Here is a 26,584-nt window from a genome sequence, read left to right as displayed (position 1 = left end):
AAAATTTGAGCCCCTTACCTGTGAAACAGGTACTTCTGTACTTCCCTATTACTGACTACATTTGTATTAAAAAAATCTAAAAAGTATATATTGCATGAAGTGAAAACAAAATGAGGCTTTTACTTCAATGCTGTGGCCCCGGGTGGAAAGGGGGGGATGGCGGCAGGGTGCAGTAGGGCACCCATTGAGAATGGCTGATTTATTTTATGATGGCAAAGAGTGATAAACAAACCAAACTATCATGGTTATTGCGAGTTAGTCGACTTGCTCAGAATAATGTACTCTGTGTAAACGTTTGATGTGTCGAAGATGGGTTCCTAGTCTTTAGTATTGCCTCAATTTGCACAGCAACTTTTGCTTAAATTCCATCTGGACTTGAAGACCTATCACTGATCCTTCATTGAAATGCTGCAATTTCCAACATTGTGGGAGAACCAAAGGACAATATTCAAGGAAAAAGCTCAAAGCGTATGTTGGGAAGAAATAAAAATATCAGTGTACTTTCTTTTGGACTGCAAATTATGTGTTCATTTGTTCTGCATTCCATCAAAACTGGATTTTTTTCATCTTGTTAGAGGATCATGAGGTCATTTGTAGCTAGTCTACCATTTGACAGAGCTCTGAGATAGCATCTGTAATTTAAACATTTCTCTGTTCTTGCTTATTAAAAGGTTGAAATCTTTGACAAGGAGCCTTTTCATTTTTTATATAAGAGTGCCCAGTGATTAGAGAACTGTCTACTCTCAACATGCAAAATCTAGTCATTAGTTGATTGGTGTGGATGTTATGAAAAGCAGTTGTTTGCATGGTTGTGCAAAAGAAGCTGACTAACTTGTGCATGTTAAGATATTTCACTGATCTTTCTGTGGACATATATGATGGATGATCAGAATACCTGAGTCTCATTATATTAATCAGATTATGATGGCCCAATGTCTGTTAAAATCTGCTTTCAGTAAAAGTCTTGATATGGTTAAGGAAAGACATGAAAACAAAAGGCCTTCTGTTCTTTTTGGAACTAAATACCTGAGCACTTGTTAGCCTACTTGCTTAAGTTGTTGCTTCTTTCAAATAAATATCTTAGCCCTTTGTGTTAGTTTACCTCATTTTACAGCATTGCACAATTTTTAATGCATTTTATTGTTTTTAATAATGGATACACTGTTTGTAATTGGGTACTACGTCTATTTTTTACATTTTAAATTTTCTTACAGAAGTGTTGTGTATTGGAGCTTTGTTGTCAATGGGGTTGTTTTCAGCTGTTCAGTATAAGGGGGAAAGGCTGCCAGTAGCAAAAGATCGGTGATATTTAATGCATTTACATTTGAATGGTTTGGATGATTTTGAATCTGTACTTCAAATAATTATTGATTCCATTTAAAATATTGAGTTGATGCTTGGTTACATTGGAAAAACTTTGTTTATTTCATGTTTTCTTTCAAATCTATCCATGTGGTAAAATGGTAGCACACGGGTGAAGTGATTGGTCGAACAATCCAGAAACTCGTGTTCCACAAGACGTGGAAAATGAAATTCCAGATGATTAACTGAAATTTAAAGGAAGCTAATACTGTAAAACTATTAAACTTCTAAAAATCCATCCAGTTACTATATGCCCTTTGGGTTAGATCATACCACCTTCTGCTCTGACATTCAGCCCTGTCATACTATTTGGCTGTGCCATAACTGCTGCAATAAAGCAGAAAAGTCTCAGAACTACATTTGGACAATGCAGATTCACTTCCACTGTAGTTGATTTTGCAAACATCTGGGGGCTGGTGTCAGAATTGGCAGAGCTGAACCACTGTTTAGTTGAGCAATTTAAAATTGACATTGTGCTCTATGGTTCTGTGAGTGTGACAATGTGACAAATCTCCCTATCGATCCATCTTGTTCTTGCCCATCAGACTTGTCAGCACAGTGGTATTCAGCAGGAGGGCATGGCTCTGGGATCTTCAATACAAAAGTTTCATAGGACTTGCTCGGAAATGGGAAAAGATTAATTCTCCCAATTACTTCACATCCTCCCTTAGCTGATGATTGCAGAACTTCTCCACATTGAATAACACTTGGAAGATCTGCTGAAAATAGCAAGGACGGAGAATATACTTTGGTTGGGGGAAACTTCCATATCCAAGTCTACTTTAGAACTGGCACCACTGAGCTTGCGAAGCTTGGAGGACATAGCTGCCAGCTTGGATCTGAGATGTATTGTAGTTGCATATTGCAGTTCTTCCTTCCTGGAGGATGTAAATCCTGGATCTTCTTGCCAGTGGCACTGTGGGCATAACTTCTGCTGAAGGAGAGCAGTTTTTGTTTTATCTGGGATGCTTTCTTACAATTTCCACATCTGCAATGCCTTCAGGGGGGCTTTACTGGAACATTTCTCAAATCAAGTTTAATGTTAAGCTGTGTGAGATAACATGGCAGTGCTCAAAATCTAGTTAAAGTTTTAGGTACTTTAGTGGTGGAAGGAGCAAAAGGGCTTGGGGTCTGGGCAGCTGAATACTGTATTTGTGCAGGAATTAGACAGCAGAATTGGAAGACTAGAGATACCTTGGAGTGTGTACACTGCATAAAACTGTTGATTCTGTAAATTATCAAGCTGAAAAGTTATGTTTCTCTCCCTGCTGATAATGCTTGACTTGCACAGTATCTCTTGCAGTTTGTTTATATTCAGTAGGCTCAAGTTTGGGGATGATTACAAAGAAAGAAAGTTGTAGCAAAGAAGGCTTTGAAAATAAAGATAAGTTTTTTTAAAATTGAGATTTTGTTTATCTGAGAGGAATTAGAGGTCAGTGATCAGAGGGATGATGGTGAACAGGACCTGCAGATTATTGGATGAGTTTGTTTTGAGCAGATGTAAAATGGAAGCCCAGTTTATGGAGATTGAAGTGTTTAAGAGCAAGGGCATTATCATTTCACAATGAGAAGTCCTTCCTAGATAGTAACAGGAAACAAACTGTCCTTGAATTTGGTTTGGGTTTTCAGACTAGCTTGAGCTTTGCCCTGACAGAAGGGGAAGAAAAGAGTATGACTGGGATGGGATGGTTCTTTAATATGTTAGCAGCTTTTCTGAAGCTGCAGAAGGTTGGTTTGAGTAACAGCCTGAGCTGTCTTGGTCGAAGCAGTTCCCATCCCAAGATGTGGCGCATCTGGGCAGGATACTTTCTATGACCTATCTGTAAACATTGGTAAGAGACTTTGGGGCATTCTGAATTTCCTTGGAGATCTGAAGAATTGGAGACATATTCTTGGCATATTTTATCCCATGGATTTGAAGCTCTCCATCATCCCCCACCTCAGAACTCTTGATATATACAGGGAAATCTAAACACCCCCTACCCCTAATTTTGAAGTCAGTAACCATCTCCTTCATTTTCATGACATTGATGGAGGCTGTTCTGTTACCATGACACCAGACTCTATCTCCTTCCTGTACACTGTCCCTGTCTCATCAGTGCTTAAGATGAAGACTACAATGGTGGCTCTTTCTTCAAACATGTAGATGGAATTAGAACTGTGATTGTCTCCACAGTCATGACTGTAGAGAGAGTATAGTCAGATGCTGAGTAATGTCTGGGACTTTTGGACCAAGAGACACAATCACGTAGCATGTAGAAAAGTTCCTGTCTCAGTTCCACATCTGAAACACATCTCTGATATTTCTGCTTTTGATCTATGTAATTTCTGTGGGGCAAGATATGATTGGTGTAAAAGATTATATTGAACCAATCTATATCTTAGCATTTATAATTGATGTAATGCTGACCTTGCACCAATCTGACCAGCTTCTTTCTGAAATCACCACACCCAAGTCCAACTCCCATCTTTCCCTTTAGCTCTGTAACCCTGCTTTTGCACTTTTGCTCTGGAGAGCGTAATGCATTATTGTATAAGTTTGTTTGATCTGTTTCACTCATTTCAGGTGGGGTCAACCATTTGGTCCCCATCTTTCTCTTAAGAATGATCTAAGCTGGAGAAAACATTGGCCACTCCGTATTTGTTTGTTGTTCGAAGGGCACGAGTTCCTTCTGTACAGCAGTCTATAATGTGTCTTGTATCTTTGTCATAATATGAATGTAATATTCTATTGCCTATGTTCATAGGTAATAACACATTTTTTGCACAATGGTATTTTTTATTGATATCCCTACTTTTTTCCCTATACATTCATTAATTTCTTGCCATGTTCTGATCATGTGTGTTAGTATGGTATTACCATATTTTAATACATATAACATGAGTTATATGGGTATTTTACAAACCAGGTTCTCCCCCTTCTCTCCCCTCCCCCCCCCCCCGCGTTATGTGTGTGCGCTATAAGAGAATACTTGTACATGTTGAAAAATGCACAGTTAATAGTGGGCATGGGAAACTTTATTGAACACAAGTCGAAAGTCGAACCAGCAATTTATAGCAGTGTGGGAATATAATAGCGGCATTGAAAGAACGCACATAATTAATAGCAGCTGTGGGAAAGATGCGCCAGCAATTTATAGCGAGCGTGGGAATATCATAACGCATGAGAATTTAATAGCTGGAATGAAAGAATTGGCACAATTTATAGCGGGCATGGGAAATATTGATTTTGGGAATATCTCTTTATACTGAATGCCATGGTATTCCTATAAACAGGACATTTTGGCTAGGCACTGCACCGTATCAATGTTAATTACCCAGAAACCTCCCTGAGGGAGGAGATTAACATATCAAGTGCCTCTGATTTAAAACAACATTAAAATTAAAATCCTGCTTAACTCTAAAGCCCTGTTTTTGATCAATTTAATTGATTCCTCTCCAAAGCGTGTTAATGTGTTGCAGCAGGATATCATCTGTATAATGGGTGAATTACACCTCTGGGGGAAGTTGATTGGGTTTTAATTGCAGGAGAATAACTGTGGCAGATTTGGTATGTGCTTTGTCTCCTGTCCCATTTCAATGCAAATTGATTTTGCCAGTTGGAATTTAGAATACTACTCTCTCTCTCTTCTTCTTTCTCTTTGGCTTGGCTTCGCGGACGAAGATTTATGGAGGGGGTAAAAAGTCCACGTCAGCTGCAGGCTCGTTTGTGGCTGACAAGTCCGATGCGGGACAGGCAGACACGATTGCAGCGGTTGCAAGGGAAAATTGGTTGGTTGGGGTTGGGTGTTGGGTTTTTCCTCCTTTGCCTTTTGTTCGTGAGGTGGGCTCTGCGGTCTTCTTCAAAGGAGGTTGCTGCCCGCCAAACTGTGAGGCGCCAAGATGCACGGTTTGAGGCGTTATCAGCCCACTGGCGGTGGTCAATGTGGCAGGCACCAAGAGATTTCTTTAGGCAGTCCTTGTACCTTTTCTTTGGTGCACCTCTGTCACGGTGGCCAGTGGAGAGCTCGCCATATAACAGGATCTTGGGAAGGCGATGGTCCTCCATTCTGGAGACGTGACCCATCCAGCTTAGCTGGATCTTCAGCAGCGTGGACTCGATGCTGTCGACCTCTGCCATCTCGAGTACTTCGACGTTAGGGGTGTAAGCGCTCCAATGGATGTTGAGGATGGAGCGGAGACAACGCTGGTGGAAGCGTTCTAGGAGCCGTAGGTGGTGCCGGTAGATGACCCATGATTCGGAGCCGAACAGGAGTGTGGGTATGACAACGGCTCTGTATACGCTTATCTTTGTGAGGTTTTTCAGTTGGTTGTTTTTCCAGACTCTTTTGTGTAGTCTTCCAAAGGCGCTATTTGCCTTGGCGAGTCTGTTGTCTATCTCATTGTCGATCCTTGCATCTGATGAAATGGTGCAGCCGAGATAGGTAAACTGGTTGACCGTTTTGAGTTTTGTGTGCCCGATGGAGATGTGGGGGGGCTGGTAGTCATGGTAGGGAGCTGGCTGATGGAGGACCTCAGTTTTCTTCAGGCTGACTTCCAGGCCAAACATTTTGGCAGTTTCCGCAAAGCAGGACGTCAAGCGCTGAAGAGCTGGCTCTGAATGGGCAACTAAAGCGGCATCATCTGCAAAGAGTAGTTCACGGACATGTTATATGTATGTACACATTATTCAAAAATATTTTTTTTACACAATTTGATTTTCTGCATGTTAATATATATAAGTGTGTGTGTGTGTGTGTGTGTGTGTGTGTGTGTGTGTGCGCGCGCATTATGAGTGAAAATATATTATCTGTCTTCAGGTGATTTGAAACTCCATTTATAGTTAAAATCCTTTGCTTCCCCTTTTCCCTCCCCCCCTCCCCTATTGAGTACATTCCCATATGAATCCAAAGTGGGCTGTGAGAAATCTAGCTTGTGGAGCTAGGTAGTGTTTTTTTAAATTCAGAAGTCTATGTCCCCCCAGCCCGTAGCCCCACGTCAGTTTTTCCAGTGAGATTCTTGGTATCTTATTATTCCATAGGATCTGTCTAATGTGATTAATAATTTTTTTAAAATTTTAGGTAATGGAATAGGAAGCGATTGAAAAAGGTACTGCAGTCTTGGTATTACTTTCATTTTGACACAATGAGTCCTTCTAACTAAACAGCAAGTTTCTCCATTTCTGCAGGTCGTCTTCTTTCTTCCCCAAAAGAACCACATAATTTAGTTTATACTGATTTTGTAAATTGTTGCCAATTGCTATTCCAAGATATTTTATTCATTTAAATTGACTTTCTTTTTGGTATATTTCATATTCAAAATGTGTCAATGGCATTCTCACTTTTGTCCATATTTATTTCATAACCAGATATTCTTCTATATTTTTCTAATGTTTCTTGCAGTATTTTCAAAGATTTAGCTAGGTCTGATAAGTATAGTAGCACATTGTCAGCAAATAGACTAATTTTGTTATTTTTGTCCAACTTTGAAGCCCTTTATATCTGGATCCCTTCTTATTATCTTTGTCAGTGGTTCAGTTGCTAAAATAAAAAGCACTGGTTCAGGGGAAAATCCCTGTCTACTCAATCTTCTCAAGGGAATCACCTCTGACACCTGATTATTGGTTATAATTTTAGCTTGTGGTTTATGATATAAAGTTTTTATCCAGTTTGTAAATGTTCTGCCTCTGCCAAAATTTTCCAGTGTTTTTGATAGAAAGGACCATTCAAAACAGTCGTGTTTTTTTTTCTGCATCCAGGGAGACTGTAATTCTTGGATTCCATTTGAATTTTGTCATGTGTATTTTGTCAAATAATCTTCCTAGTCTATTTGAGGAATGTTTTCCTTTAACAAATCCTTTTATAATTGGCATTTAACAGAGAGATTGGTCTACATGATGAAGTTTTTAATGGATCCCTATTTCTTCTGTAACACTGTAATAATCAAGGTTGAGAATGATTCTGGGAGGGTCTGTTTCTACTGCTTGGTCCAAAATATCCATTAACAGAGGCATTAATATTTGAATTATCTATGAAACTCAGGTGGGAATCCATCCTCACCCAGAGGATTATTAGCCTGTAGGGTACCCAGGTTTTTTCAATTTCTTCTCTTGTGAAAGAAATGTCTAGTCCTTTTCTCTCTCTCCTAGTTTTGGAAGTTCAACATTTGACAAAAATTCTTCTATTTCATTCTCATCCAGTAATTCTGATTTGTATAATTTTGTGTAATATTGTCTAACAATGTCATTGATTTCCTTTTGTTGAATGCAAGAGAGTCTGTCTTTGTTTTTATAGTGTTTATTATTCTTAATAATTCCTCTGCTTTAATTTGACAAGATAAGACTTTGTGGCCATTCATCTAAATCATAATACTGTTTCATTTTTAATAAAGCTCTTTCTGTTCTGTATGTTTGTATTGTTTTATATCTTAGCTTTTTATTCTCCAATAGTCTATATTCTTGTTGTAGTCTTGTTCTTTGATTTTATATAATTCTATAATATCTTTCTCTAAACTGTTTACTTCTGCCATATATTCTTTCTTAATATTGTATAGGGTATAATTTGTACCCTCGTATGTTTTGAGCATGTCCCATAATCAAAAAAAACTATTATTAGTAGATGGCTGATTGGTTTCTCAAAATATTTCTGTCTCTATAAATTCACAGGTCTGTTTTTTTAAGTAGCATGATATTGAAATGCCATCTTGCTTTTCCTTTATTGCAATAATTAATGTTAGTGGTGAGTGATCTGATAGAAGCCTCACTAGGTATTCTGTTGTGATCACTCTACATTTAACTGGACAGACATTAAAATTAAATCAATCCTTGTATGTCAATCATGCACCCCTGAGTAAAAGGAGTAGTCTATCTCTGGGATTTAATTGCTTCCATATATCCATGAAAATTTAGATCCTTCATATACAAAATTCTTTTTTGCCACTTTTGCCCTTATTCTTGCAGATTTTATCTAGTATTGGATCCAAGATTAAAATCTCCAACCAATAAGGCTTCATTGTCATAATTTGGGGCATAAATGTCCAAGCTTCTCCATAAGTTTTATAATGTGCCATTGCATACTTTCCGGCTTGGTCAGTTGATGCATCTTCTATTAATACTGGTGTATTTTTATTAACTAGAATTGATACTCTTCTTGTCTTTGAACCAAAGGAAGACGATATTATTTGTCCTACCCATCCTTTTTTTTTAATATGTTCCAATTTGTTAAGATGCATTTCCTGCAGAAGGATTATATCCACTTTTAATTGCTTTAGGTATGCCAAGACACTTTTCCTTTTCACTGTTCCATTTAATCCTTTAATATTAAGATTAATAAACTTTAGTGTTTTATCCAGACCATTTTTCAAACAAATAATGTATAACAATAAAATATTTACAATTTTAAAAATACTGTAATAATTCCCTTTTTTTAAGCAACACAGACATTTCCCCTTTAAGAAAAACACACATCCCTAGCTCTGATGGTGACATAAACAATAGAACCCGAAAGTCTGTGGAACCTTCCAAAGATAAAGAACCCCTCCCTATCTGCCATCTTTTAAATCTCCTCCTTTCCTAGCTCCATTTTCCTAGCTTTAAATCAGGATCCTCACTTTGCCACTTTTCTCACCGCCTTCCTTTCTTTCCAGAGCTTTTTTTCTTTTAGCAGCAAAAACAAGAAGGCTCAGTACTACAAAATTTAAAAGAAACATCTTTCTGTTAGTCCCGTTCCAAAATAGTCTTTTTGATCTTCTTATCTGGCAGCTCAAATCTCTTCAGAACTTTTGTAAAAACTCTTGCTCCTCTTTATTCTTAAAGATTTGTTGATTACCTTCTGGGACATCAACCTTCAGCGTTGCTGGGTAAATCATTGAATATTTTAAGTTTTTGGATTCCATTTGTCTCTACCTTGTCAAATTCATTTCTTTGACCAAGGCAGGGCTGAAGTCCTAATAAAGCATTATTTTTTTTGTTAACCTACATTAATGGGCTATTGTTATTTTTTTTGAATATTCGTATGCTGCTCCCAAAATTGTATTCCACTCCTGGTAACTAAAAGCTTTAGCAGGACTGGTCATGGTTGCAGTTTGTCGGTTCTTGTGAGCCCTTTCAATTTGTAGCTTTGTTGAGTTCAGCCAGTCCCAAGACCCATCCTGTGCTGCTCTTCATTGGGCTTTCACTTGATGTTCCTGGCTGAGCTGTTGCTTCTTCAATTTTTTTTTTGGTTGCCTTGGTCACTTAGTACTAGTTTTATCCATTTTTGATGATTAAAATTCTGATTTTTGATCTTTCAAACAGTCTTTTTAATACTTTCTGTGGAGAACTCTTTCAAAATACATCTGCTCAGATCCTCTGCATGGCCACACTGCCTCTATTGATAACATTTTATGGGAGAGCTGCCTAAGTAGGGTGCAAGGAATTAAAGAAGACCCTTTGCATTCAGCGTTCAGTATCTTCAACCCACAACCATCAAGGAGGAACTACTGCAAGGCTAGGGAATAGTTTTTTCCTACAGGCTGTGAGATTGATGAACTGTATCCTGTAACCCTATAAATCATCCCAAATATTTATATGATCACAATAGACTGTGTATTTTGTGTCTTTTGTTTAGTCCAGAGAGATGTTGTTTCATTAAGTTGTATATGTACAATCATGTGAGGTTTTTCAGTTGGTTGTTTTTCCAGACTCTTTTGTGTAGTCTTCCAAAGGCGCTATTTGCCTTGGCGAGTCTGTTGTCTATCTCGTTGTCGATCCTTGCATCTGATGAAATGGTGCAGCCGAGATAGGTAAACTGGTTGACCGTTTTGAGTTTTGTGTGCCCGATGGAGATGTGGGGGGGCTGGTAGTCATGGTGGGGAGCTGGCTGATGGAGGACCTCAGTTTTCTTCAGGCTGACCTCCAGGCCAAACATTTTGGCAGTTTCCGCAAAACAGGACGTCAAGCGCTGAAGAGCTGGCTCTGAATGGGCAACTAAAGCGGCATCGTCTGCAAAGAGTAGTTCACGGACAAGTTGCTCTTGTGTCTTGGTGTGAGCTTGCAGGCGTCTCAGATTGAAGAGACTGCCATCCGTGCGGTACTGATGTAAACAGCGTCTTCATTGTTGAGGTCTTTTGTGGCTTGGTTCAGCATCATGCTGAAGAAGATTGAAAAGAGGGTTGGTGCGAGAACGCAGCCTTGCTTCACACCATTGTTAATGGAGAAGGGTTCAGAGAGCTCATTGCTGTATCTGACCCGACCTTGTTGGTTTTCGTGCAGTTGGATAACCATGTTGAGGAACTTTGGGGGGCATCCGAGGCACTCTAGTATTTCCCAAAGCCCTTTCCTACTCACGGTGTCGAAGGCTTTGGTGAGGTCAACAAAGGTGATGTAGAGTCCTTTGTTTTGTGAGTCTGGAAAAACAACCAACTGAAAAACCTCACAAAGATAAGCGTATACAGAGCTGTTGTCATACGCACACTCCTGTTCAGTTCCGAATCATGGGTCCTCTACCGGCATCACCTGCGGTTCCTAGAATGCTTCCACCAGCGTTGTCTCCGCTCCATCCTCAACATTCATTGGAGCGACTTCATCCCTAACATCGAAATACTGGAGATGGCAGAGGCCGACAGCATCGAATCCACGCTGTTGAAGATCCAACTGCGCTGGGTAGGTCACGTCTCCAGAATGGAGGACCATCGCCTTCCCAAGATCGTGTTATATCGTGAGCTCTCCACTGGCCATCGTGTCAGAGGTGCACCAAAGAAAAGGTACAAGGACTGCCTAAAGAAATCTCTTGGTGCCTGCCACATTGACCACCGCCCGTGGGCTGATATCGCCTCAAACCGTGCATCTTGGCGCCTCACAGTTCGGCGGGCAGCAACCTCCTTTGAAGAAGACCGCAAAGCCAACCTCACTGACAAAAGACAAAGGAGGAAAAACCCAACACCCAACCCCAACCAACAAATTTTCCCCTGCATCCGCTGCAACCGTGTCTGCTTGTCCCGCATCGAACTTGTCAGCCACCAACGAGCCTGCAGCTGACATAGACATTTACCCTTCCATAAATCTTCATCCGCGAAGCCAAGCCAAAGAAGAAATATGAACAATCAGATGATAATAAAATTAAACGAACTAATCTCAGTTATATATCCTTTAATGCCCTCCCCAATTTCACCATCAGACACCTACACTGGAATTGATTGCAGATAATTTACCCTACAACCAGCATTCCGTTGTGCGAGGAAGCCAGAGCACTGTGAGTCAGCTGAGCAGTTTCAAGGTTCTAATTAATTGTCAGAGTACATACATGAGATCACATGCAAACCTGAGATTCTTTTTCCTGCATCCCAGGCAGAATTTCTCCTTAATGCTAGTGAAAACTATACTCAACAAAAGATGCATAAAGAGAGTAAATAAAAAAGAGATGCAAAGAAATATAAACAAACTGTGCCGTATACAAAAAATAGATATTCAGAAATAAATAATGTGCAAAATAAGAGTCCTTAAATGAGTCTGATTGGATCTATTGTTTAGGAGTCTGATAGTGAAACTATGGTAACTATTCATGAACCTGGTGGTTCAAGTCTTGTGGCACCTATACCTCTTTCCTAATAGCAGCAGTGAAAACAGAGCGGATCTTTGGTGGTGTGGTTCCTGGATGATTGCTGGTGCCGTCCTAAGGCAGAATTCCATGTAGATTTTCTTGATGATGAGGAGAGTTTTGCCTGTGATGTACTGGACTATGTCCACTACTTTTTGCAGAGCTTTAAGACTCAGGCATATGGGCACCAGTCTTCACCGCTGAGGACATTTACAGGAGGCAGAATCTTAAGAAAGATCATAGAGTGGCACAGTTGGCAATACTGTTAGTGCAATGGCATTGCAGCGCCAGCGATTGGGATCAGGGTTCAAATCCCACAATGTCTGTAAGAATTTTGTACATTCTCTCCGACCCAAGACCTGAACCCCAGATCACTTCCTGCTCAGATCCAGGCCAGATGCTCTCTGAGCCCCAACTAACGTCCAAGTTAATAAAAAGTCTTTGACTCTGATCTATTGCCTCGTGGAGTCACTTGATTGCCCATCAGAAGAAATCCAGGATCCAATTATGCAGTGGGGTGCCTGTGCTGGGCATCATACAACAAGGGTTGTAGACTCCAGGGGACCAGAACACTCCTGTTGAGAAGGAGAAACACAAGAGATGATGCTACAGGACAGGGATCATGGCAACGTACCAAAGAGACACTCAGCAACTTTAGGTCCTACGCAGCCTGAGGGTTGTTGGCAACTTGTGGACAAAGGACCCACTGAGGGCTGCTGGAGAGTGGCATACAGGAACCAGGTATCAGAACTGAGATGCAAGTGTATGCTGGGAAGAAGGGTTCCTGAAAGGCCTCGGGCGCTGAAGGCTTCCTGATTGGAATGGAGATTTGGATCTGGAACTTGTGTTGCCAATGGTTTGAACTGGAGTCTATGCTGCTACAGAGGCTGTGGAAGTGCTAAAGACAAATCCATGAACACTTGGTGTCATTGAAGGGACTGTCTTGATTCTTTCTCCCATTGTTAGAGGTGCTAGGCAATCCTCATGGCAACTTTGTTTGACATGGCAGAGAAACATTGAAGTTTATCATGTACATTACATTTTTAATGTATTATTACATTACAGTAAAAGGAACCTTGAATTTTTGATGTCATGTGGCAGTTTCACTAAAGTGTAAAGATTACTGTTGATGGGAGCATCGTCTGAGATTGTTCTTTTTCTCAAAAATCAACAAGGTGCAGATGCTGGAAATTTAAAATGTTGGATTAAAAGATGTAACTCTAGCTATTGGTTGTATATAATTGAGGATTGATGAATCTGATTACCCTAAATATCCTCATCCCTCCTCATCCAGCAGCGAGTAGGCGGGCTGATTTGGCAGTTGTGTTGTAAAAATGCAACTGATTTTTCTTATGATTTTGTAAACTCGTCCAGTGAGTGGTTGATTCTTACTCTGCCCTTAACTGTTTAAATATTACGAGAAGCTTCATGTTTTGACTGAGCTGAGTGGTGTAGCAGATTTTCTATTTTCCACCCTCTAAAAATGAGTGCTCATCCAAACTGGTTAAATCCTAATGCGCCAAGTCTTGTTTAACCTTCTCTTCTGCTTATTTATCTGAAGTAGCTCTTCGTCTGACAATGCCTCCATTTAAAACTTCATCCTTCTTTATAAATTCCTCCTTTTTCTCACTCTAGCTGTCTCCGATATCTTCTATCACCTTTCATAATCTCCGCAGAATTGCAGTTCTGAACACTGATGCATCCTTGAATTCATTTCCACCAATGACAACTATGCCCTTAGCAGCCAAGGCCCTAACCTCTGGAATTATTGCCTAAAACATTTTTGATTCCCCTCAAAGCTTGTTTGTGTGGCACATTGACGCATTTTTGTGTTAAGCTCCTGTAAAGAACCTCAAGATACTTCATTATCTTAAAGGCAAGGCACAAGTTCAAGTTATTGCTTGCTGCATTGCTCTAAGGCAATTAGCTGATTATGTCTTGAATAAGTGGTGTCATTTTTTGCCTCAATGAAGACTGATGGACTAATTGGATTCTTGTTCTACAATGATACTGTGATTCAAATCAAACTACAGAGTTTAGTTTTTTTTTTGTCACTTATACCAAGAAACCAGGATTCTTATACCAGGACTTTGTGTAGCCATGGAAGCACTGGAGGTGAATCCATGGACACTTGGTGACTCAAAGGGAACTCTCTTTTGCTTCTCTTTCTCTGACTGTAAAAGGTGCTTCTGCAACTTCTGACAATGACAAGTCTGTGTGCCTTATGGGAGACTAAAGTGAAATTGCAATGTTTTTATTACATTAGAATAAATTTAATCTTGAAACAGTGAAAATCATAATTTTGTGTGCTATCTGGGCATTCTCTGGCTCCATTTTGGATTTTAAAATTAATAATGACAATGGTCAAACCAGGTTTCCAGCATTTTATGTAAACAGGCAAAATAGTTTCCTGTTTCCTTGGCAGGTAGATTAGATATTGGCAAACTGCAGAAATTGTCTCTTACCATCCCATTTTGCTCATTCCTCTGGCAAAATCCATGGAAATGTGGAATAATAGCTCTTGTAACTAAATGCAGTTATCAATTCTCTGACTAATAAAATGTAATTGGCCTGTTTCATCAAAAAGTCATTTTAATCCAAAGCATTGGTATTCTCAATTATTTAGAAGTTGTGGTTAATGTTACTTTCAGAGGTGAAGAATGAAAATCAAACATGAAAACGTTAGTTTATTTATCAGCAGTAATAGTGAAATTTAATGTTACAGAAAGTTCAGCCTGAAAGATTGCCAAAGGGAACAAAATGCCAGTGGCTTTTTCATTCAGGGTAGCTGAAGAGTATGTGATGAATTGAATCTAATATTGCTTCAGTAAATAGCATTGGGACATTGTCTTAAACGTCGCCTCCTCACTGATTATCAATGCAGGCGCACACCAAGGATATGTGCTTAGCCCACTGCTCTATTCATTATACACCCATGACTGTATGGCCAGGCACAATGTTGTCTACAAGTTTGCCAATGACACTACAGTTGTCAGCAGTAACACAAATGGCAATGAGGGAGTGTACAGAAGGAAGGTAGATTTTAAAAGGGACAGACAGAGTAAACGTGGATAGGCTTTTTCAATTAAGAGTGGGGGAGATTCAAACTAGAGGGCATGGTTTAAGATTGAAGGGGGAAAATTATAAGGGGAACATGAGGGGAAATTTCTTTACGCAAAGGGTGGTAGGGATGTGGAATGAGCTTCTGACAGACGTGGTCGAAGTGGGATCATTGGTTACATTTAAGGAAAGACTGGATAGTTACATGGATAGGAGAGGACTGGAGGGGTATGGACCGGGTGCTGGTCAGTGGGACTAGGAGGATGGGGATTTGTTACGGCATGATCCGAACTGGCCTGTTCTGTGCTGTAAGTGGTTATATGGTTATATAGATCAGCTCGATGAGTGATGTCACACCACCAACCTTGCGCTCAATGTTAACAAAACCAAGGAGATGATTGTGGAATTCAGGAGGAAGTCAGGAGAACATGACCCAGTCCTTATTACGTATTAAGGGCTCAATAATGGGGAAGGTCAAGAACTTCAAATTCCTGGGTGTCAACATCTCCGACGATCTGTCCTGGAGCCTCCAAGTTAATGCAATCACGAAAAAGACTCGCCAGCGTCTATACTTTGTGAGGCGTTTGAGGAGATTTGGTATGTCACCGAAGACTCAAAAATTCTACAGGTGTACCGTGGAGAACATTCTGGCTGGTTGCATCACTGCCTCGGGTGGAGGCACCAACTCTCAGGACAAGCAAAAACTTCAGCGGTTGTAACTCATCTTTATTCTCAAAGATCCCCACTACCTCGACCATGCCCTCTTCACTCTGCTACCATTGGGGGGTGGGGGGGGGAGTGAGAAGTACAGGAGCCTAAAGATAAACACTCAGTGGCACAAGGACAGCTTCTTCCCTGCTGCCGTCAGATTCCTGAATAATAAATGAATCAAAGGCACTGCCTTTCTTTTTGTGCATTTTTTATTTATTGTTTTAAGGTGGTTTGTATGAATATTTGCACTAAGATGCTGCCACAAAACACCAAATTTCCTGACATGTTCATGACAATAAATTCAAGATTGGCTGCCTGAAATCTTGGGACCAGAAAATTTTCCAAATGGTTTGGAACTTGATAGAGCACATAGAGCTCTAAGGAAAAAACCATATCTTGGACAACCGCCATGCTCTATTTTGATTAAATGTCTATGTTACCAAGACAGGGAAATAATTTTAAAAATGGCAGTTCAAAAAGCCAGGGAACAACAAAGCTGTTTAATGATTCAAAATAATAGAGTATTTTTTATATGGATTAGAGTAATTAAAATGTCAAAAGCAGAAAAGAATTTAATCCAGCAAAATCAGTTTTGTGGAAAAAAGGGATATAAATTTGCTTTTTGCTACCCAGCAGTTCTTAGTTTTTTTATGGACAATATCAAGCTCAATTTTTTGCTAATGAGTCTGAAGCTTGGAATTTGACAATTCATTATCTAACATTAAGCAGAATGGAGACAATCTTCTGTATCTCAACAAATCGAAGGGGATCAAGAAAAATCAAAAGGAGGGATTTCACCTGGAAGTCAGCTAACAGAGGCTCAAGTTGAAATTGATGATGATCAAGTTAACAGAGACCTTGAAGAAGCTTAACATACTTGACTGATTGAAATTAAATTTTGATATTCTGTATGGGGTAGTCTTATTCTCTTTTTCTTCTGCTTTCCCCTTCTGAGGCCTCGTGCCACTAGTGGCGAGGGCCATTTTTCGTTATTAAGGGAGTTAGCGCCGACCTAATCGGCACTTTTGGCCTTTTTTTATTTTTGGGTTTTCTTACTTTCTATCTTTGGAGATGGTATGTTTTAAAAGTTGGCTGTGGAGCTGGGCTGACAAGGAGAGGAGAGTTGATTATTTTAAAAATTAAAATATGGTAATACAAGGTTTGAATTATGTAATGCTAAATGTGAATGAGCTCAATAATCCAATTAAAGGAAAGAGTTTTAGCCCATGTTAAGAAGTTGAAAGTAGATATTACTTTTCTACAGGGAACTCATTTAACAGAGAAAGAACATCAAAAGTTATAAAGGGTATGGGTTTGTCAAGTTACAGCTTCGTTTTTTAATTCTAAAGCGCAAGGAGTAGCCATTTTAATGAATAAAAATTTCCCATTTAAATTACAATCAATAATTATTGATCCTTTTGATAGATTTGTGCTGGTAAATTGTCAAATTTATTCAGAATGTGTATGCTCCTAATATAGATGATGAAATCTTTATTCAATATGCTTTTCTTAACTTGCCTCAAGTAGATAGAAGTATAATAATTGGTGGAGAGTTTATTTGTTGTTTGGATCCAATTTTAGATAAACCTACAAAATATTTAATGAAAATGAAAACCGCTAAAAGAATATTGATATTAATGGAAGAGTTAAATTTGGTGATATTTGAAGTAAATTAAATCCTAGAGAGAGAGATTATTCATTTTATTCTAATCGGTTTGACTTATTATAGAATAGATTTTTTCTTAATTTCGGCTCATTTACAAAAAAAGAATTGAGTATGTACAATATAAACCTAGAATTGTATCAGACTATTCACTATTATTGATGACATGTTCAAATTCCCATAGAATTGAAACAGTTTATAGTTGAAGATTTAATTCATTATTGTTAAGAAATGTAGAATTTTGTGATTTTTAATGTGAAGTCAAATACAGATATATTTAGATATAAATGTTAATTCAGTTGATAATAAATTTGTTTTATGGGATGATTAAAAGCTTGTTTAAGAGACCAAATAATAAAAATTATCTTAAGGAAGTAGATAAGTGGAAGTATTAAAACAAGTGGCTGTAACTTGTTCTTTACCTGAATCTTTTTCAAATGCTGTAATAACAGTAATACCCAAGAAAGATAAAGATTTATTAAATGTTGATTATAAGATTTTTGCTAAAGTTTTGGCTAATAGTAAATTAATATTTACCTGAGTTGGTTCATTCATATTAATCTGGATTCATTCTGCTGATAATATGGCTAAATTAATTAGTTTAATACATAGTTCTCAGAGACCATTGGATTTAGCATTAGTTTTATTATTAGATGCAGAAAAGTCTTTGAATAGATTAGAATGGAATTATTAAGGTTTTACAAAAAATTCAATTTGGGTCAAAATTTATGAATTGGATTAAAGCTTTGTATAGAAATCCTTTGGCTAAAGTAGTTACTAATGGACAACTTTCTTCTTTTTCATTAGCATGATGGGCTAAACAAGGTTGTCCTTTATCTCCTACAATTGAACCTTTGGCATAATCAATAATACAAGATGTCAGTATTAAAGTGAATAAAGAGGAGTATATCATTAGTTTGTTTGCAGATTATGTATTGATTTATATGACAGATCCTGAAAATTCTTTAGTTTCTTTATATAAAAAGTTACAAGATCATAGAGAAATACCTGGTTATAAAATTAATGGGATAAAAGTGAAGTTATGCCATTAGTAGAAGGAGATTGTGATCATTGTTAACGTTGTTTCTCAATTTAGGTGGACATATAATCCAATTAAATATTTAGGTATTAGAAATTATAAAAATTTAGATAATTTGTATAAATTAAATTGTTCCATTATTTAATAAAATTAAAGATGATTTAAATAGGTTTAATGGTTTACATATTACTTTAATAGGCAGAGTGAATTGTATTAAAATGAATGTTTTCGAAGGATTCAATATCTTTTTCAATCTATTCCTTGTTTAGTACACCCAAATTTTTTTAAAAGATCTTATCATAATTGGAAGGAAATTTTTATGGAAGGGGACAGTGAATAGGGTATAATTGGAGTAATTAACTTGGAAATTTGAATTAAGTGGTTTACAACTTCCTCATTTTCAGAATTATTTTAAGGCTGCACAATTGAAACTTATTAAGGCAATGTTTGATTTAAATAAATCTTCTATTTGGGCAAATATAAAATTAATGAGGTTTATGTCCAAATTCATTTATAAGTGGAATTCCAAATTGTTAATTGTTAAAAGGATTTGCCAATTTAATTGAAATATGGAATAAAATTGATTATCAGATAGGTGGAAACGTAAAGATCTCAGCGAAAATGCTTCTATATCAAAATAAACTTCCTTTTACTGTAAATAATCAGTTTTTGAAGATATAGAATCAATTGGGGATTTAAAAAGATGAAAATTGATTTGAAGCAGGGAAATTTTTAACTTTCATTCAAATGAAGAAGTTTCAAGTTCCCAGTATTTTTTAAATTAGTTTAAAACTTTTTTTTATTGGAAAAATTAGGCCATAGTTTAAAATTGCCTAGACAATCTGCTTAGAATTATTGCTCACTAAGGAAGAAACAAATAAATTTATTCTGAGATGTATAAATTATTTCAAAACAAAATGCCTTAGTTGAAAGTTCATAAATGAAGAATGATTTATGCGAGATCCCTGTGGGGAAGAACTACCATGTAAAGTCCTCCCATTACCGGGCATTGAGGGAACTTGATTTAAGTAGAAAGATAGGTGAAAATATTTCGAGAAACTTGTGTAAGGATAGCATGATTAAGGTTATAAATGTAAGATCTAGATTAGTACTATGTAATTTTTTTACATCAATTGTATTTAACCTCTCAGAAATTAAGAAATTTGAATTAATTTCTTCAGATTTATGTTTTAGTACTTTTATTTTCATTTGACTTGGACTTGTCCTAAGGTTAAGGATTTTTGGATACGTTAAATAGTTTTTGGAGCGAGTATTAAAAGTAAGTTTACCGTTTGATCCAATGTTACTTTTATTAGGGGACAGTAAGTCGATTGCTTTAGGACTGAGATTGACTATGTACCAAATTGAATTTTTACGTTTGGCTTTGGCTGCTTCTAAAAAAATGTTTGGCTATAACTTGGAATTCTGATTTAGTTTTAGGAATGTAAAGTTGGCATGCTGAAATGAAATCCTGTATTCCTCTAGAAAAGATGGCGTATAATTTGAAGGATAAATATCAGTTTTGTAAACCTATGGAGCCCTTACTTTAAAAACTCTTGGTATTAAAATTTAATCTCCTGGTCTGGATCTTTTGGTCTCCACAGCTAAAAAGTTGATTATTGTTGTTCTTTCTTTGTAGGTGGGTAGGGGTGTCATATGATTTAAAGTTATAAATAATTTTTTTTTAAAATGGGAATACCAAAAACAAAAATATAACCTCAATTCAAATAGCAATGGAGTTACCACTGAAATGAGATGTTGAGAGATCCTCATACTTTCAAACCAACGTGTTGGAAGTATCGGCTCCATATTTTCAAAAAGAAATGATATTTATTATGCAAGTAATAAGTTATTTTTTCAAGTGGAATACAAGAACGTAATTCAGTATGCCATCTCTGCATTCCTAAATCTATATCTGATTTCCAAGTAATGGCAGAAGGTAGATCATTGAAGATCAGGTGATTGAAGACTCTAGGGTATGAGCACAGAAGAGGAGATGAGGCCTGGGGCTGATTAGGCACAACCTAATTGAATGACAAGGCCAATTTGAGGGGCCTGTTCATCTTATTTTCTTGTGTTGAGCTAAGCCATTAATCTGCAAACATGTATTTGATGTAATTTGTCGATGGGCACATTTTGCTTTCAATCCAGAAACTAAAAAGAATTTTTCCATCAGACTATTTAATTCAATCCTAAAATGTCAAGTGAAGTTTTGCCACAATATACAAAAGTGCTGGAGAAACTCAACAGGTCACATAGGAAGTAAGGGGTAATCAACTTTTTGAGATTGGGCCCTTCATCAAAACAGACAGTTACCTGAATAAAATAGGTGGAGGGGAAGAGGGAGGAAAGGGCAGGAGAAGGAGCACAGGCTAACAGGTAAGAGGTCATAGTTGGATGTAAGTGGGAGGATAGAGAAAAAGCTGAGAAATGATGGCAGAGGGTAGCTCTCTGATAGGTGAGGGAAGGGATCAGGGTTGGGAGCTGGAGGAAAGAAGCCAGAGACTCGGGGGAGGCATTCAACAAAAATTGGTGGGATGGTCATCTGGCAGAATGCCTCATCATCAGGGCTCTCAAACAAGCACCTGACTGGCAGTGAGAGGAGCCCTCCCAGTCAGCCAACATGTTCATAGTTTCCACTCCATCACAGTAATCAAGGACAATCGCCCACCTTTTTACTGACTGCTCTCTGATTTTCGGGCTGTTTTTGCGGATGCACTTGGAGTCAGTTATCCAGAACTGCTGGAAGACCATCAACGATGTGAAAGACACACTTTGGTCAGCCCGAAATCTGTTGGTCTTTTAGTATACAGAGATGTCCATCCAGGAAAGCTTTCAACTGGAACATGTGAAGCTGTAGGAGTACATGCTGAGGGATGCACTGAAATTTGGTGCAGCCAATGCGAGGTTCCCCCGTGGGGAAGGACCACCATGTAAAGTCCTCCCATTACCGGGCAATGAGGGGTTGATACTGAGGGAAGTCCCTCAACCGAGGAAGGAGAAACAACAAGGTACCACAGTGGTGATGGTATATTGAGAGAACAAATGTAGCAATGTACATTGATGAGAATATATAGATACGACTGATATTATGGGTGCAAAAAGACTTGGAATTGTTTTCATTTTTGTAAATAATTCATTGTGAAAAAAGTATATTTTTGTTTTTTTAAGTTGGTTTGGGAATGGTGCGTGGAATTAAAATGGTTGTGCACTTGGAGGTCCTTTTACTGCATCGACTTACTATTGCTTGTGAAATTTTTATGTACAGCTTCTCTTTGGCTTGGCTTCGCGGACGAAGATTTATGGAGGGGGTAAAAAGTCCACGTCAGCTGCAGACTCGTTTGTGGCTGACAAGTCCGATGCGGGACAGGCAGACACGATTGCAGCGGTTGCAGGGGAAAATTGGTTGGTTGGGGATGGGTGTTGGGTTTTTCCTCCTTTGCCTTTTGTCAGTGAGGTAGGCTCTGCGGTCTTCTTCAAAGGAGGTTGCTGCCCGCCAAACTGTGAGGCGCCAAGATGCACGGTTTGAGGCGATATCAGCCCACTGGCGGTGGTCAATGTGGCAGGCACCAAGAGATTTCTTTAGGCAGTCCTTGTACCTTTTCTTTGGTGCACCTCTGTCACGGTGGCCAGTGGAGAGCTCGCCATATAACACGATCTTGGGAAGGCGATGGTCCTCCATTCTGGAGACGTGACCCATCCAGCGCAGCTGGATCTTCAGCAGCGTGGACTCGATGCTGTCGACCTCTGCCATCTCGAGTACTTCGACGTTAGGGGTGTAAGCGCTCCAATGGATGTTGAGGATGGAGCGGAGACAACGCTGGTGGAAGCGTTCTAGGAGCCGTAGGTGGTGCCGGTAGAGGACCCATGATTCGGAGCCGAACAGGAGTGTGGGTATGACAACGGCTCTGTATACGCTTATCTTTGTGAGGTTTTTCAGTTGGTTGTTTTTCCAGACTCTTTTGTGTAGTCTTCCAAAGGCGCTATTTGCCTTGGCGAGTCTGTTGTCTATCTCATTGTCGATCCTTGCATCTGATGAAATGGTGCAGCCGAGATAGGTAAACTGGTTGACCGTTTTGAGTTTTGTGTGCCCGATGGAGATGTGGGGGGGCTGGTAATCATGGTGGGGAGCTGGCTGATGGAGGACCTCAATTTTTTTCAGGCTGACTTCCAGGCCAAACATTTTGGCAGTTTCCGCAAAGCAGGACGTCAAGCGCTGAAGAGCTGGCTCTGAATGGGCAACTAAAGCGGCATCGTCTGCAAAGAGTAGTTCACGGACAAGTTTCTCTTGTGTCTTGGTGTGAGCTTGCAGGCGCCTCAGATTGAAGAGACTGCCATCCGTGCGGTACCGGATGTAAACAGCGTCTTCATTGTTGGGGTCTTTCATGGCTTGGTTCAGCATCATGCTGAAGAAGATTGAGAAGAGGGTTGGTGCCAGAACACAGCCTTGCTTCACGCCATTGTTAATGGAGAAGGGTTCAGAGAGCTCATTGCTGTATCTGACCCGACCTTGTTGGTTTTCGTGCAGTTGGATAATCATGTTGAGGAACTTTGGGGGACATCCGATGCGCTCTAGTATTTGCCAAAGCCCTTTCCTGCTCACGGTGTCGAAGGCTTTGGTGAGGTCAACAAAGGTGATGTAGAGTCCTTTGTTTTGTTCTCTGCATTTTTCTTGGAGCTGTCTGAGGGCAAAGACCATGTCAGTAGTTCCTCTGTTTGCGCGAAAGCCGCACTGTGATTCTGGGAGAATATTCTCGGCGACACTAGGTATTATTCTATTTAGTAGAATCCCAGCGAAGATTTTGCCTGCAATGGAGAGCAACGTGATTCCCCTGTAGTTTGAGCAGTCTGATTTCTCGCCTTTGTTTTTGTACAGGGTGATGATGGTGGCATCACGAAGATCCTGAGGCAGTTTACCTTGGTCCCAACAAAGCTTGAAAAACTCATGCAGTTTGGCATGCAGAGTTTTGCCGCCAGCCTTCCAGACTTCTGGGGGGATTCCATCCATACCTGCTGCTTTGCCACTTTTCAGTTGTTCGATTGCCTTATATGTCTCATCCAGGGTGGGAACCTCATCCAGCTCTAGCCTTAGGGGCTGTTGAGGGAGCTGGAGCAGGGCGGAATCTTGGACTGAGCGGTTGGCACTGAAAAGAGATTGGAAGTGTTCTGACCATCGGTTGAGGATGGAGATCTTGTCGCTGAGGAGGACTTTGCCGTCTGAGCTGCGCAGCGGGCTTTGGACTTGGGGTGAGGGGCCGTACACAGCCTTTAGAGCCTCGTAGAAACCCCTGAAGTCGCCAATGTCCGCGCTGAGCTGTGTTCGTTTGGCGAGGCTAGTCCACCACTCATTTTGGATCTCCCGGAGTTTGCGCTGAAGATGGCTGCATGCGCGACGGAAGGCTTGTTTCTTCTCTGGACAGGACGGCTTTGTAAGGTGAGCCTGGTGGGCAGCTCGCTTCTTTGCCAGCAGCTCCTGGATTTCCTGGCAGTTTTCTTCAAACCAGTCCTTGTTTTTCCTGGAGGAGAAGCCCAGTACCTCTTCAGTGGATTGCAGTATGGTAGTCTTCAACTGATCCCAGAGGGTTTCAGGGGACGGGTCCGTGAGGCGGGTTGCATCGTCGAGCTTTGCTTTGAGGTTTGCCTGGAAGTTTCCTCTCGCTTCGTCTGACTGCAGGTTTCCAACATTGAACCTCTTTCTGGGGGCTTTATTGTTCCTGGGCTTTGGTTTGAAGTGAAGGTTGAGCTTGCAGCAAACCAGCCGGTGGGCAGTGTGGCATTCCGCGCTAGGCATGACCCTGGTGTGGAGCACATCTCGTTTGTCACTTTCTCGCACCAGGATGTAGTCCAGGAGGTGCCAGTGCTTGGATCGGGGATGCATCCAGGTGGTCTTAAGGCTGTCCCTCTGCTGAAAAAGGGTGTTTGTAATGACAAGCCGCTGTTCTGCGCAGAGCTCCAACAGGAGGCGCCCATTGTCGTTGCACTTGCCGACGCCATGCTTGCCCAGGATTCCTGGCCAGGTTTCTAAGTTTTATGATATTGTCCTTCACACAAGTACCATGCACATACGCACTGAAATTCTTGCTGCAGCCAAACAGGAACTGTACTTTTATATAAAATAAACAAAAATAGAATTGAATAAATTACATATGATTTATGCCAGTAGGGTTGTATTTTAATTAGGTGACAAGGTTTGCACAAGAAAGGGCAGGTAAGTATAAAAAGAGGTCACTCTGTCAGTTTATGCTGGAATTGTTATTTCACTGATTTAGGATTGAAATGCTCTGCTCTATTTCAAATTTAAACAGAAGTCAGAAAAAGCATTGAATTAGAAATTGTATTTAAAAACCCTTTCAACAACTTTTTAATGCCGATTTCTCTGCTACTGAGTTGATCAGTATTCACTCACATTGTCCAAATTAATCTACTGAATTCAGAGTACTCAGTGTGGCCTCCTATACTTTGTGAGACCAGACACAGATTCGGAGAGTGCTTCACTGAACACCTTGCTCTGTGGGTCTAAACTTGAGGTTCCATAACTAACCATTTTAACTCCTTTAGCCATTTCTAGTCTAGTGTATCAATCTTTGGTCTCTTCCATTGGCAGGATGAGACTAAATGTAAACTTGAGGAATAACACACATGCCTCCTGGATAGTCTTTTTTAATATTTTGTTTTTGATTTTCCAAGACTCTCACTAATCCAAAACAACATTGCAATCTTTCTCAACAATGATATATTTCATTCAGAATCCATTCCCCCACCCCCCCCCTCCCACCCACCCCTCTCCCTTCCCTCCATATCCTAATAAAACAAGGAAAAGATTGTTAATTGAACAAACATAAGGATCCACATGTCTATAGGTACAGACCCTTAAAGGAACCAAATATAAATCCAAAGTAACAACGTAAAATGAAAAAGATACTTAAAAACAAAAAGCACGTCATCTGTGCCATGACCCACTTCATTTATCTCAATCATTCCACTATTAGTACAGATTTTTACCTTCTATTTAGAAGGGGTGTAACTATATCTGCATGCCTATCTGTTGCAGATAAACCTGCCATACCCTAACGAATGTGTCATATTTTCTCCAGGGGACTTCAACTCTGTATCTCCATATTCCTTCATGTAATATTTAGTTGGGAGTTGCACTTCCACATAACCTTCTGGACAATCTTAAACCTAATGGCATGAACAATTGATTTTTCAAATTTTATTTTCAACCTACCCCCATTTAGTTCCACTGATTCCATCTCTTATTTACATATTTTTCCTCTCCCTCTAACTTTTCTTACCCCACCCCCATGTTATGAACTCTACTTCTACCTTTTTCTCCAACTCTCACACCTTCTGTCCTATACCATCACCTCTGGGCCTCTCCCTCTGCTTCTTTCCCCCTTTATATGTGAATTTCATCTTTATTATTATCTTAGTCTTGAGGAAGAGTTCCTATCTAAAAAGGAGACTGACCTCCTGAATTCCTGTAACAACTGCTCAAGATCCCATCATCTGCAACTTTTGTGTTTATCCATAGGTGTTTGATGTTCTGATGTAATATCCAGTTGTAATTTCCTTCAGCACATTCTAAAATTCTCCTAGTGCTTAGAGAGTTGTGTATTGGTATAGAGACAGGAAGGAACAAGAAGCGTGAGTGTCCAGTGGACTGAGCTGAAGCTTCTGATCACAAGGTACCTGAATATGTACTGTAGTTGATTAGTTCTGCCTGGGCTTTGATCAGAAGTATTTGGAGCTCTGAACATTGTTTTTTTTTCTTCTGACCTCCGGGCATCTGCACAATTAGAGTCTTGTAGGAAACTCAGTAACTCACTCACAGTACCTGTGGGGCCCTATTCCCTAAATAGATAAGACATGAAAGGGCATGACATTTACATTGTACTACCATTATCGTAGTATGTATCTGCAAAAACGGTAGTAAAGCCGGTTGCTGGGGCTAAGCAATATTTGCCTTTTCAAAAGCTTTTTTTCATCTTAAGTTGGTGTGATGCAATTACAATTCCCAATGAGCAGTTGTCGCTATATGATTGAGTCACAGGAGGGGTGATCCACTGCTGAAGGTTAAATTAATTTTCCAGAGTTTGGACATGAAAGGTGGGTCCAAGTAGGCATGAAGTCACAAATGAAAAAACCCACTCAACCAAATATGAAGCATGGCAGGGGCCAGCATAGCATGCAATG

At 39.5% G+C, this 26,584-nt stretch overlaps 1 protein-coding gene across 20 annotated transcripts in view; it reads left to right on the top strand.

Annotated features, from left to right (window-relative positions):
• bbs9 (Bardet-Biedl syndrome 9) overlaps nucleotides 1-26,584 on the top strand; it is a 516,876-nt gene that overhangs the window by 235,526 nt on the left and 254,766 nt on the right. Inside the window, exon 22 of one of the 20 annotated variants that reach the window (XM_069921050.1) lies at nucleotides 16,416-16,516. The exons of the other annotated variants lie outside the window; for them this stretch is intronic. Within the exon in view, the coding sequence (XP_069777151.1) occupies nucleotides 16,416-16,499 (84 nt within the window). The 3' untranslated portion in view covers nucleotides 16,500-16,516. Of the gene's footprint in view, nucleotides 1-16,415; nucleotides 16,517-26,584 lie in introns of those variants that run through there. 20 annotated transcript variants of the gene reach the window in all.

This window comes from Narcine bancroftii, chromosome 2, assembly GCF_036971445.1.
Source record: "Narcine bancroftii isolate sNarBan1 chromosome 2, sNarBan1.hap1, whole genome shotgun sequence".
NCBI classification, from domain to species: Eukaryota; Metazoa; Chordata; class Chondrichthyes; order Torpediniformes; family Narcinidae; genus Narcine; species Narcine bancroftii.
The sequence above is the reverse complement of the archived record's forward strand: the minus strand, read 5'-3'. Positions and strand labels throughout refer to the sequence as shown.